The following is a 12,672-nucleotide window of genomic DNA, read 5'->3' as shown; positions in this document are numbered from 1 at the left end:
ATACTTGAAATTCCAAAGATTGTTTATGAAGAAGAATGACAAGGATTGTATATATATATATACCTGTATGTATAGAAGATAGATGTTACTGTCTCTGTAGAAGTTTTGGCCTTACACTCTCCATCACAGGACATGGTTGGGGAGGTCAGCTGTATCTGGGCGACAGGCCCATTGTGTAGGTGTCTAATTGATAGGCCTCACTGTCTCCAGTAGAATTAATGCTATACCTGTATACCTGAAAGTTGACCACTGAGCAAACTGACCGAGATAACAGTTAGGTCACATTCCTGAGGATGTTTGGTAGATAGTGGACAGTTATAACCTCCTACACCCTTCACCCATCCACCACCTTGTAAAGAGATGAAATATGATTGGAAATTACAAAAGAATGTGACCTAACACTCAGGGTCACTGATATGGTAATTACATGTGTATAATTAAGGGTTCTGATTAGTGGGTTACATCAGAGAGATGATCTCAAACATCAATCAGTTATTATTATGTGTTTTGACAAGTCACCACCAGCCCTAGCAATAATGCTTCCACTTTTTGGTTTAATTTTGCGTTTGAATGAATCCAATTTGCATTGGGCCAAAAGCTGTATTGACCGCTGGGCACTGACCCCTGGTCGTTGGTTTTTCTCTGGATACTCAAGTTTTCCTCCACCTTCTAAACCTGACCGGTCCTTATAAAGAAAGTACCCTGGTAATTTTAAAGATTTAGAATATAAAACAAAAACAAGCAAACAAGTGTCAGATTTTAATCTAAAACTTTGACCCATCCAGTAGTTGATCATGAATGACCTACATTTAAGCTGCCAATGACCTTATAAGGTTAAACCTGTGGAGATTGATACACTTGATAGCTCTGTTATATCTACTTAAAGTAGCTATTTTGAGGTAGATTTAGGCCACCCAGCCTATTATGTAATTCTATGGTATTTCCTGTGTCCTTTTCGGTCTTGTATCCATCTTCTCTTTCCTTGAGGAATTCTTATTTGAGTGTAATACTATAGGCTATAGCTAAATATAGCCTACCTGTCTAAAGTTATAGATGTTCATTAAAGGTGATGTTGGTCTAGACACATTTTCCCTAATGTATAAATGTAAAGGAATTGGTAATCATGCATATATGCACATACTGTGAGGTAAAGAGAAGGGATTGTTTCGATCGCAAAGTTCAATCAGTAAACACACCTGGATTTTTCGATCGAGTAAATAGTAAATATTTGTTGATTTTTATCTCTGTTAAAATTCATTACACTTAGTGTAACAAACAAACATGCATGTAAAATTAGTCGTCAGTAGCAAGTTTTTTTTATTCAGGTGATAACATTTTCAGAATTACTGTGGATTTTCCGAATGACATAGCTTCCTATCTTTGTCCCGAGAGGTATTTAAAACATTACCACATAGCTGATATCATGTGAGCTGTACATGTATGTATTTTGAAAATGTATTTAAATGGAACCGACTACCATTGTTTGCTGGGTTAACCTGACCTCGGTGAGCCATCTTAATGGGTATAGAAGGCCAGCTAAGCTTAAAACAGGAGATGTTCAGGCCTCCACATTTATACATGCTATTGAAATTGGATATAATGCTGGCTTTGTGGGGTGACAATGGTGAGGCAATATAATATATACCCCAGAATTCTGTCAGCCAAGCCATACACTAATGTATGTAGGTGTAAGGCCTTTCATGTCTCTACATTCCAGCGACAGCCATTATCAGGGGTAAACAATCATATTTTTACAATACACTTTAGCCTAGATTCCTGGTATGCAGGCCAAGCCAAATTAAATCTTCATTTCTCAGTCTCGAAATATAGGTCAAAGTGGGACAGGTGTTTCCTTTATTTGGGTTAATTGTTAGGTATACCAGTACCAGATGTGGTATTTAGGGAATTACAATTGATAGGAAATTAGCACTTATAAGTGCCACCTCTGAATACTTATATAGACTTAAGCTTGTGATTGCTCACTTTCATATAATTCCTTTAATTTATTTCTCTTTATGACATACAACAATTGTATTGTTTATTTACTGTTGTAGCCATCAGCTACTACAGTTTAACTAACACATGCATGTACTCTAAAAGTATCAGGACTGCTAACATTGAAATGAACCCATGGCCAGCCAGCAAATCCTGAATTTGTTCAGTACAACGGAGGGGAATTGTTCTTTAATGGAGATTTCTTTTTGATTTACAGGACACCACTTGAGACAAGACTCCATGGATGTGAACTTCACATCAGAAGTCGAATGTAAATGTAGCCTACCCCTTAAACCCCTCGAAAGGAGAAGAAAGCGCCACAACCACCGATGCCTCGCACATTCTCTTGTTGGCACTCCAAACTATATCGCTCCAGAAGTCCTCGCCCTCAGTGGTTCAGGTAGGTGATGAGACACATCTAGTGGTTGAGTAAGACACGTTTGTGGTAGAATAAGACACATTTGTGGTAGAGTGAGACACATTTGTGGTAGAATTAGACACATTTGTGGTAGAATAAGACATATTTGTGGTAGAGTTAGACACAGCTAGTGGTAGAAATAGACACAGCTAGTGGTAGAGTAATACACATCTAGTGGTAGGGTAGACACACCTAGTGGTAGAAACATTTGTGGTAGAATTAGACACATCTAGTGGTAGAATGAGACACATCTAATGGTAGAATGAGACACATCTAATGGTAGAATGAGACACATCTAATGGTAGAATGAGACACATCTAATGGTAGAATGAGACACATCTAGTGGTCAAATGAGACACACATTATATAGTAGAAAGAGACACATCTAGTGGTAGAATGAGACACATCTAGTGGTCGAATGAGACACACATTATATGGTAAAATGAGACACATCTACTGGTAGAATAATTAGGTGTCTAGTGGTAGGATAAGATGCTTGCGAAAAAAAAGGAAATAAACATTCAATGTGATACCAGGACACATTATTGATTATTTCACAGAGGTGATTATTACTTGTATATTGAGACCAATATGCAAATAATATATCTTGGTTCCATTGGATTAAGAAACAATAAGGTATTGAATGCCACATGCCTAGTATACCTGTGATATTATCAAGTATCGTAGGTAAACATGACATATAGTGTATTATGGTACTTCTGTTTCTACCAAGTATAGTCATTATTTCTGAGGATTTGCTATGGACAGATAAATCAATATATTGTGGGTTATCATAAGGGTCCTAGTATATTTGTGAACCAACAAGTATTAGCTGTACTTTGGAAAATTAATGTCTACTTATCTAACAGAAAGTAGCACAGTGTCCAGGAAAAAGGTTTTCTCGTTAATTCTTGTGATCATGACGATAATATTTTTAATGACATTTATAGGGTACATATGATCTTGACGATAATGCTTTTTGATGACATTTACAGGGTACACAAAGTGCTGTGATTGGTGGAGTGTCGGCGTGATTTTATACGAGATGTTGGTGGGACAGCCTCCCTTCTATGCCCCAACGCCACAGGAAACACAAATGAAGGTAACCATGGTACCATGGCATCTATAGCCTAATAACTGCCAGTAACATGACACTAAGAGTGTACCGATACATGATTCCTTATCCTCCTTAGGTTTGTCATACGCATAGGAGTGAAATTATAGATTAGAAGTCATATGATGTCATTTAATGACATGACCGTGATAATTACGATAGAAAAAATCATGACATCAGAGTTGGTTCTCTCGCTGGGGTCAGAAAAGCATTTAAGTTATGGTCAGGATGTTATTATTGGGATTTCCCATTTTTTACGTTAAACTAAGGTCATGGTCACACATACTGATCGGGATTTCCCAGCTGTTGCTGTTGGACATTTTGCCTTAACAATGACTCGACTAAGCTTTGTACTAGACGACTTACAAACTGAATGACATGTTATCCATGCCTTGTGCCACGGCTTATCTCTACCCTGCACTCTATACCCTCCCGGCAATCACCTCAATTTTCCAGAAAAATATGGTCAATAAACCCAATAGTGGGACATTATTTCTGGCTGTGTGCAGCCACAAACACAAAGCTGTGTCTTTGTAATTTATACAGGTAATCGGTTAAAATTATACACACGACTGCTGAAAATCAATAGGGACTGATATTGTTGTTTGTGTGGTCAACGATTTTTATCAAACCTTATTAATATTAGAGATTCAGCTGCCAGCTGCTGTGTTTATACCTCTAGTACAAAGGATAATGTTACCTGGGGGAGATCTAGTTCTGGGGTAGTATAGTCTGGGTACACACAGGTATATCCGTTATGGTTATCTATCGACTTGGGCTCATGGAGTTTTCTATTCAAGTGACCAATTACTCATGTTTGTTAATAATTTAATTTCCTCTCTAGTGGCATTCTTTGAGAACAGTATTGGATTACTGTTTTTGTTCTTGAATTAGTCATACATGTCAAAGATCTATCCACAAAAGTGACAGTGGTAGTGGCCTATAATTAGTCTCTTCAGATTTTTGAGTATTGATCGATTGCATTGTAAATGTGCTACCTGAGCTTTGTTGCTAACAGAGAAAGAACTACATTGTAATATTAGAAGTGCCAAGATGATGGCATTTCACCTATATGTGAAACGGCTACATCTGCACGTATGCATGGGTGCGTGCTAGGCGATAGGTGACCGAGATTTCCAAAATAAAGCGACATGTCGTCACGGATCAGCAAAGATGAGACACTAACCTAGATACTTACACGTTTTTGTCTGGTGCTTAGATGTTAAAATATAAAGGTAGAAAGAAGGATTTGGCACAAATTCATAAAAAAGGGTGACAGGTGAATGACCTTGACCTTTACCTGTGGCATTCCTATCCTGAATGCTGTCTCCTTTGTCCCGGAAAAATTATCACCAATACAAGTGGTCTGTTATAGCAGTGATGTCATTCTGACAACCTCTTGTTTTGTGTTCAGGGAGACCCCCTGCTCAGAACTTATGAAATCCTGAACACCTTAAGGAGATAATCGTAGTGGTGATGTTTTAACAAAATTGTCAAGTGATCAGGTGAAGTTAGAAATTCGTTCCACTTTTAGGACAGAATTTAGGTACATGTGTAGCTGATTTGGTGCTGACAATTAATTTGATAAGATGCTAGCTGCAATAAACATTGAGACTTACATGCATGACTTGTATGCACTACGCTTTACAGAATAAGACTAACCAGATTTTCCATGTGGCAGAATTGTTAAAACTATTGAAATGCAAGAATGTATTAAGATGTGTTAAATGTTTAAGATGTGTGATTAAAGCTAGCTGTTCCCTCGGATATCACAAGTGAAGGTTTTGCAGACAGCAAAATATACATTCATAATTAGGTTAACAGGACTGTGCAATTTATGACCAGAAATTTATTGGCAACCTAAAAATAGTCTGCCTGGTAATTAACTTTAACAAAATTTCAAGCTTGAAGCTCTGTTCTTGCCTAGATTAATTATTATGTGAAAAAAGAAATGGTTGTTGACTATGAGAAGCTACTAATCAATGAATTTTGAATATCATAATTAAGTTAAAGGAATGTTTTTATCAGTTGTACCTACACTTGAAATTAATAAATCGTAATACAAGAACCTGGAGTATTTTTAGAGACAAATCTTAATGCTATCCTTGTCTTTATTTGTAGGTGATAAATTGGAAACAGAACTTGAAAATTCCAAGGGAGGCCAATCTCTCACGGCCAGCAGAGGATCTGATCTTAAAACTGTGCTGTGATCAAGAGAATCGTCTTGGCGCTAAAGGTGCGGCTGAAATCAAGGAGCATCCGTTCTTCTATTCTCTGAACTTTGAAGGGTTAAGGAAGCAAACGGCTCTGTATAAACCCAAAATTAGTCATCCCACGGATACATCAAACTTTGACCCTATAGACCCGGAAAGAGTCCGAGAAAGTGATCCGGACGAGGAAATCAAAAAACCAGATCATCCTGTCAACGGAAAACATCCAGAGCATGCGTTTTTTGAGTTTACATTTCGGAGATTTTTTGATGATGGTGGACACCCATATCCCATGAAAAACTGGGATCAGGGTGTTGAGAAAGAAATTGACACTGCTAAGGAATCAGAATCCGAGTCATCAAACGCTCCAGTTTACGTATGACAACACACCCTGACTCGACTATAAGTCCGCTGGAATTTAGTCGAGTCTGAGATCCAACGCTACAGAAGTCATCAAAGATAATGACTGGGATCACAAAAGTATCGGTCAAAATCACAAATACATCTCGCTTAAGTCTTCAAAAGATATTTTTATGCAAGTTCATTATTTCAATTAAGTATTCTTTGAGTCAAATGCTTAGCAATGGATTGAAATGGAATGTGAGTGAAAAGGATTGTTTTGATTTCATGTTGCATAAAATAGCTTGTGTGACCAACCAACTTTTGGATTATGTTTATCCTGATATTTATATACCAGGCATAGAGTCTCTCCATATTAGAATCTGGTTGAAATTTTAAATGATATACCATTATTTGAAGAAGAAAAAATCCAACAACGTCTTATAACAAAATAAAATATCATTGATACATTTCAGTTTGACCGTATTTTTGCGATTCCATCATTATTTCTAAATGAACATTGTAGAAACTGCAACATCAGAAAATTAAAATATATCAAATTTTAACAGAAAGTTTGTCTGCAATTTACTCATTCATTCCTGAGATTACATTTGAAATCTTTAAGTTCTGTTATTAGGATTTAATGGTTCAATTTGAAATTTCAGGTGTGAATAAATTTATTTTTGATAAATATTTGGGTTGCAGTTTTCTTCAAAGGACTTCGTTTGATGATATTTGTGAGTGTAGGATATTGTTATACCGGTATTTCTCGTTGACCTGTGGACTGATTGACAAACTGGTCATTAATTTAGAGAGAGAGTGTGATTTTACACAGATATTTACAGAGTGAGGGAGACATTTTGTTGTTAAGATTTTTGTTTCATTTTGGATCAAATCCAAAGAAAAGATATTATTTTGTACCAATGAAACAATGTTTATAATGTTTATCGAAACAGTCTTTCATCATTGTACAAATCACGTAACTATGACAACACGTACTTGTGGACGTCTTATATTAAAACTATGCATTTCTTGAAAGAGATGTTTGATCGCTGTGAAAACTAGATACCCAAACATGTCAATAAAAATTAGAGGGTTTAAATGTATCCTTATATGGAACACTACAAAATATCCTCAACAATATGGACTCAATAATACAAGAAACAATAATCATATTGTCCATGTATTGAAGATCTGCATTGTGTACACAGGCATTAGGACAAATGTCTGATCAGAATTCATCAAAATAAATTTCAATTCCTCCAACAAACTTATTATTTTGTGCAATATCAACAATTAAGTGCTCTTATCAATGGTTCGGGTATTTAATAAATTTGATTTATACGAGATGAAATATTGATATGCAAATTGTGTATGTATATTTTCTGGTCAGTGATGTATGTTTGAATTCAGCATAATGATTAAATTAAAGTGGAATTACCAGTATTCTGTATGTGGTATTTTTTGATAGAATTCACACCTGATTTACAGAGCTTATTCTTACCTTCGACAAGTGTGGTGTGTTGTCAAACTTGTCTTTAGGATTTAGGAAATATTTTGACAATAATACTAACATATTGTGGAAAAATTCATGCAAGATGTTTTCGGTTCATTTGTATTAACAAATCTTTTGTCACAAATAGATTTTTCTGAAGTCCTATATTACGTACACATGCATCTGTTTCGAATAGAAGGAGAATGGACGGTCTGGACAAAGTCTCATAGAAGAGTGCTACCTAGAGTTGTGGTCTTGTACTAGTAACATTCTATGCCTATTAGTACACCATCACAACCCGGTAATACACGGAGCATATATTCTGAACATTGAACATAATCACAAGTTTTAATGTAAACGTAAAATGACCCGATGACTTGACCTTTTCCCAATGTCTGTTTGGTGAGAATTTTACCAAGGACTCCTTTAAATTTGTTTATTCGGTGTTGGGAATTGTACAAGTACAAACTCTGGATCTGAAGGGTCACTGATGGGGTCAAAAATATCTGATGAGGAAAAAAAAAGAGAAAAGATACCAACACAATGTGTTAAGACATCTAATTATACTTTGTTATTTCACAATTTATTTTACGGAGAAATCGGGCAGAGTATCCCAACAATTTTTTTCTGTTGAAAACAAATTCACAACTTTTTTATTCCTGGTTTGGACAAAATTTATTCTCTTTGTCTTTTGATTTTAAAAAAATCAGGTCCAATACCAGCTACTCAGAAATATGTGTTTGTTTGCAAAGGTTTGCCATAGATAATGGGGAGGTAACTCCAATTTTGAAAATGGCCCCCCAAAAAAAATTGAAATGTTTTTCTTTTTGATACGCAGAAATATGTTTGGGATACTCTACCTAAGAATCTGGAAAGGCCATTAAAGAACATGGGCATGTTTTCTCCAAATCAACTGTTAAAGCATTGTTGTTAAACATCCCTCCAGCTTTGTGTTTGTTGAGAATTTGTTTTTCCGGCTATCCCCTAATGCCCGGCTGGGTAACCGCCAGGCCCTTGTGGTATAGTGACAGCGCTAGCCAACTTGTTCTAATTTGCAGGGTATATCCTAATTTATAACCGATTCGGAATGGTATCACCTAAAAGTGCTTTTTAACAAGCAGTGCAGCTGTTTATTTGTGTTATCTAGTTTTTACCTGTTGATCGACCTTGTTTACCTTGTTGTCAAGGTAACTGTTTGTTTTAGTGTCTGTGTATGTTACATGTTTACAACACAGCTAATGCTTCTGTCCTGTATGTTTTGTTTGTAAATATATATACATTATATATATATATATAGAATTCATTTACCCGTATGTATGATAGCTATGTATAAAACAAGTAATAAAAAAGGGCTTGAGCTTTCAGCTTGTATGCCAAGATTTCCCATGGTGCAACCTTTGTACAGTATAAAGATTTCCTCTGAGAGTGTGGTGTGTGCATGGAATGTGTGTTGTGTACATGTGTGATGTGTGTGTGCGTTGAATGTGTGTTGCATGTGTAAATGTAGGATGATAAATAGCTGTTACTAAACGTTTATATGGATATGAGAGCGGACACAAAAAGGACTGTATGTGATGAAGTGTGACAAATGTGCATTCAGGTGTGTGTATGTGTGTACAGGTGTGTGTGGACACCTCGGAGGGAGTCTGTAAATGTGATTTTGCACACAGCCTACATGTACATATTAGTGTGCTCTCCCTGCCTATAATGGTAGTATAGTAGATGGCCACTTACAACAGGGGTAACGACTGCCAGGCCTAAAACTGGGAATATGTATGATAAAACTGGCAATATTCTCAAAATAAAAGATGTCAACATAAATAGTATATGTGTTTGTGGTTTGTTTTTTTTAACCATCTGTACTGTACTGTATTTCTCTGTCATAAGGGAGGTAACTGATTTGTCCACATTAAAGAGATACCAAAGTAAAAATAAATAGTAGAAAAGCTACTGCAAACCAGCTACATGTACTAATTTTCACAATTTTCATTTCGAAACAAGTTCGCAAAGTTAAACATTAAATAAAAATCCTTATCAATATAAAAGATGTAGATATTCATTTACTTGGGTCGCGAATGTAATTCGCACTGGAAAGAAAGTTAGTTGATTATTCTGTACATGTAAGAACTGTTCTGGTGGTTTTAATTAATTGATAGATTAATTCGAATCTAAATTTATGCTTTCAACTTAAACATTTTTTAATTGGATTTTTTGGTTGATTTGATTGAACATATGCATTACAATGTGTACATTTCTATTGTGTCTTATTATATTTAAGGATTAACTTGAATAGATTTTTTATGTTTTGGAGATATAACACAAAAATCTGAGTGTACTCTAAATAAACCGTGAAGCGGTTTATGATGAGAGTACAATCAGATTTTTGTGTTATATTTCCATAACATAAAAAAAAAAATCTATTCAAATTAATCCTTATAATTCAATTTATTAAAGATAATCTCTTCAATATTCAAAATTCATTTTAGGACTCTTTTGTCTATGAAATCATTACGCCTTCATCTCAGCTAATCAGAAACAATGTTTCAAACGGCGACGCCATTTTTTCCTTTATGGGCTGATAAGTAAATTTTTAAGCCAATGAAAATGCTTGTAACAAGCAAAATTGAATTATAGTAAATAGAGATGATAGTCACAAAGTCAAAGTTACAAAAATGATCATAAAACATGGAAATAAAAAAAAAATCTGCTAAGAGGACGTCCTACTTTGACTCAGTTTGCCTATTTTCACTCTAGACCTTAGTTTGATTATTGGCCAGAGACTTATCATTGGTGCCTAACTGAATAAACTGATATTTAGTCGAGAGAAGTAGATATTGCTTGTTCACCGTGCAATATGGTCTAAGGGAGGTAATTCAACAAACTTTACAAAAAAAAAAAAAAAAACGCTGGTACATCTAGGCCGTTTTCGTTTATTCGGAACAACCGGCCGTTCGACCGTTGGTTAAAGTCATTAGATCTATTTCAAGTATATAACCTGACGGACCTGCAGTTTATTATACAGGCCAGTGAGGGCTTTGTCAAGGCTCGTCTGAAAACAATATGAAATCACCAGGTCCGTCTTTAATTAATAAACGAACAACTACATTGTAGGTCCAACCAGTCAAACAACGGACCAGCTCTAGTCTGTAAACCGTAGCAACCCGGAAACTTGATATTGAACTTGTAACATGTTGGAATGAAGGGCTACTAACATACCAAGTAAGTTTAAATAGATGTCCTTGACCTCCATTCAATGTAACAAGACTCCGATTGACTAAAATCTTTGAACGATATTTCCTGTCATTAACTAATCTGACGTACATTAGTATTCTCCTGTCGAGTTTGTTCAATTGAATGACATTGAACTTGATTTAGGGTTACTCTCTGGTTAAACATGGGGAAATCTCGAATTTGGTATCTTAGGCATGTACAGTAAAATATGCTTATAACGAACATGCTTACAACGGATTCGTGATTAGAAATGAGAAATGAAGCAAGAGAAAAGAAAACTAAACACTAAATTACGAAAAGGAAATTAAACACTAAAGATCTTACTTACTAAAATAAGAATGACAGTCAATGTAGACCTAATTCATTAAAGATGTTGGAGGATATCAAGGATTTGAAGCATGGGACTAATTTTTGTTAAGGCCTATTTCTGTTTTTCAGTGCATGTGTTTCTCCATTATTCGTCACAATAGATCTTCATTTCTCATGCAACGCATAAAGTAATCTACACACGTAGAAAAAAAATCTATAAAAAATAGATTTCTACCATCATCCGGTAGTCAAACAGACAGGAGAAAAAAATGACATTCTTTGGACATTATCAAAATTTCTGATCACCAATAACACGCTACGTTTTTAAGAAATTTTCCACGACCGTTTTCGTTTATTTCAATTACAAACCTACAGTTTTTGATACAGACTCTGATTTGCTCTGATTTGTAAAGGACAAAATAGTCACAAAATGACGTCAACATATTTGTTATAAAAACATACGTGTAATGAGAATAGTAATTTGATATCCACTAAACTTTAGTAAAAAGCAAATAAACAGAAAACAGTGGCGTAGGAAGATGAAACGTGATGGGGGGGCAAAGGTCCTCTATATTTTGTAACCCAACCCGTCGCACCTACAGGAGGAGATTAATTCAACACACAACCATATATACTTTATATACTTTTTTGATATATCATTAAATATAATCCTTGTACACATTTATTGACAGTGGGGTCGCTAAAAGGAAATTAACGAATACGCAAATTGGTCAAATTAGCGTGTGAGCGCCGAAGGCGCGAGATTTTGGGGTCTGGGGGTCGACCCCGGGAAAAAATATTACGATTTAGAATGGCTGAGTTGAGTTTCACAATGTATTTTGATAATTTTGCGAGCGCAAGATTTTGGTGTTTGAGGGGTTCGGGGGTCTCCCCCGGGAAAAAAAATATTACGATTTAGAATGGCTAAGATGAGTTTTACGATGCATTTGGATGAATTTATGAGCGCCCGAAGGCGCGAGATTTTGGTGTTTGGGGGGTCCGTGGGTCTCCCCCGGGAAAAAAAATTACGATTTAGAATGGCTGAGATGAGTTTTACGATGCATTTTAATGATTTTAAAGCGTTCTTACCATGGTAATTTTACGATTTTAAGTAACATGCATTTAGAAATGATAATTGTGATAATTGTGTCGTTATATCATTGTGCAACCCTGCTCGATCTGAACTCAAAATAATAATGAATTAATTGTCTTGCTAAGACATATAAGCAAAGTATAATCTTTTAAGAGACATTTTTTGAAATACAAATGTAGTACGTACAATGTAGAATCCCTTAATGGACATTTTCAGTGTAGTTCATGTGTATTGAATTTCTGCTGTTAAAAGTTTGAACATTATGTGCTTGAACGTTTTAGGAAATGCGCCGCGCAGCGGAAATTTTTTTAGAATGAATAACGCTTCCTACGCCCCTGGAAAAATATTGAAAACTTGTCATCATGCATACAACATGACAGTAGGTCTAGTTGAAAAATGCGCGCGTTAAAAACGAGCATTTGAGATAAGCGCGTTACCTCCCCTTAAATGTAACTTTGACCCGGAAGT

The 12,672-nt window shown here is 35.6% G+C and overlaps 1 protein-coding gene across 3 annotated transcripts in view; it reads left to right on the top strand.

Annotated features, from left to right (window-relative positions):
* LOC138324709 (serine/threonine-protein kinase LATS2-like) overlaps window positions 1-9,395 on the top strand; it is a 38,409-nt gene extending 29,014 nt beyond the window's left edge. For all 3 annotated transcript variants that reach the window (XM_069269786.1, XM_069269807.1, XM_069269797.1), the window contains 3 exons: window positions 2,213-2,395; window positions 3,409-3,515; window positions 5,649-9,395. In XM_069269786.1, the coding sequence (XP_069125887.1) occupies window positions 2,213-2,395; window positions 3,409-3,515; window positions 5,649-6,119 (761 nt within the window). In that variant the 3' untranslated portion in view covers window positions 6,120-9,395. The remainder of the gene's footprint in view (window positions 1-2,212; window positions 2,396-3,408; window positions 3,516-5,648) is intronic.
* The last annotated feature ends 3,277 nt before the right edge of the window (window positions 9,396-12,672 follow it).

This window comes from Argopecten irradians, chromosome 1, assembly GCF_041381155.1.
Source record: "Argopecten irradians isolate NY chromosome 1, Ai_NY, whole genome shotgun sequence".
Classification (NCBI taxonomy): Eukaryota; Metazoa; Mollusca; class Bivalvia; order Pectinida; family Pectinidae; genus Argopecten; species Argopecten irradians.
This window is presented reverse-complemented; position numbering and strand designations above follow the sequence as displayed.